Genomic DNA, 1863 nt, shown 5'->3' on the forward strand with positions numbered 1-1863 from the left:
ATCTAGATGTTAGTCTTAATCAAGACCATATTACATCGGACATGTTTAAATACTCATACAACTTTACAAACGGGAAAGGGTACCTCATTTCAAATAAAAAATTAATTCGGTTTTGCTTAAACGGTACACCACTTGACGAAGATGTTGTTTGTACGTTGAAAACAAATGTATACACTTCAGAATCACCAACCACAATGGAAGGTGCATTTGATTATCCACATTGTCCGTGTAATAACGACGGTGGCGTGAATTGCAAACTCAAATTATCAAACGAATTTAATTGGTTTGACATGTTTAATAGTGATCTAAGCAGTACCGAATTGATGATAGATCGTAATATTGCTATTTATAACTTTAATGTTACAAAACAAGTCACTGTTGCTGATGATGTAAAATTGTCATTTTATACAAAAATTGTTAATGATTTAGTGTTTTTGTTCACTTTTGGAAAAGTGGCAATTTCTTTGTTTGATAATTCTTCTTCATTCATTTATTCAAATGTGTCAAATACAATGTTGTGTAACGGTGCTTCATATTACAGATTTAATTTAAACCAAAACATCACTAAATTAAAAATTGACTGCACTGGAAGTATAAAAACACTTTGTTTGTATGAGAACACCAATGTTATCATTTCTAAAAACACTACTTTGGTTCAAATCGTTCAAATAAATTTCAGTGAAAACGGAAAGAGTTTTGTATTCTTGGAAAACGCCAGTAGTTATAATGCGATGAATAATTGTTATCTTTTTGAAATGACAAAAAGTCGTTTAACGTGCCTCATGTGCGACTATAAATATAAAATTGTAGATGGAACATGTTATCCTCTTGACGAAAATTGTGAGACGTACAACAAAAACAACAAATGTGTATTGTGTAAAACTGGGTTTGTTTTAAATGAACAATTTGAGTGTATTAGTTCAGAAATTTGTTTATATGGCACATCAACTAATTGTTACAAATGCCAAGACAGATACATAACAAATGAAAACAAATGTGTGTTGGATACGAATTGCAAACACAGTGATGGGAGTGTATGCATCATTTGTCACAATGGAAATTTATTTGACAAATGCGAGAGCTGCAAATCCCATTGCCGTTTGTGTAAAAACGAGAAATGTTCCATTTGTGATAACAACTTCATATTAAATAATGAAGGTTCTTGCGTTGAAATGGAAGGTGGAGTTTCAAATGGAATATCGACTATCTGGTGTAATGATAATTATTACATTGCAAATGGGGTTTGCAACAATTGTTCATCAAACTATATACACTCGATAGTATGTGACAAAAGCAATACAATCATGTGTGAAACTGATTGTTTTATTACCAATGAAAGACAATGCACGTCACTTATTTGTAAAAATGAAACATTTAAAGAAGAAAATGGGATGTGTGTTTTAGCAAAAGAAGATTGTGTTTTTATTGTGAACAACAAATGTTTGGAATGTGATAATAATTATAATCTTAACGACAACAATATTTGTGTTAGTGTTATAAATGACACAACTTTAACTAAATGTGTATTATATAACAAATATGGCTGTATTTCATGTGACATTGGGTATTACTTGTTATTTGCAAAATGTTATCTATGTTCTGAGAATTGCACAAGTTGTATTGAAAGTGATACAAAATGTTTGTCATGTAAGTATGGTTTTTATATGGGAGAAAATTACTTGTGTTTGCCAAGCACCGAGCTGTTGGGGAAATGTGACAAAATATCACAAATTACTGGTGGATGTTATCAATGCAAAGACGGGTATTACATAGTTGGTATGGATTGTGTTGAATGTCTTTCTAATTGCTCAACATGTAACACAAAAGACGCGTGTTTGACTTGTAATTTGACAAATTACAAAA

General features: G+C 31.1%; 1 protein-coding gene across 1 annotated transcript; it reads left to right on the plus strand.

The window, feature by feature from the left end:
- Positions 1–41: 41 nt before the first annotated feature.
- EIN_238740 (protein kinase domain containing protein) lies at positions 42–1833 on the plus strand (the record flags this gene model as incomplete). The annotated part of the gene is made up of 1 exon (XM_004260347.1): positions 42–1833. A coding segment is annotated over one exon (1792 nt), but the record flags the coding sequence as incomplete, so codon positions are not given.
- Positions 1834–1863: the final 30 nt, after the last annotated feature.

This window comes from Entamoeba invadens (genome assembly GCF_000330505.1).
Source record: "Entamoeba invadens IP1 unplaced genomic scaffold scaff_1105074724549, whole genome shotgun sequence".
Taxonomy (NCBI): domain Eukaryota; phylum Evosea; order Mastigamoebida; family Endamoebidae; genus Entamoeba; species Entamoeba invadens.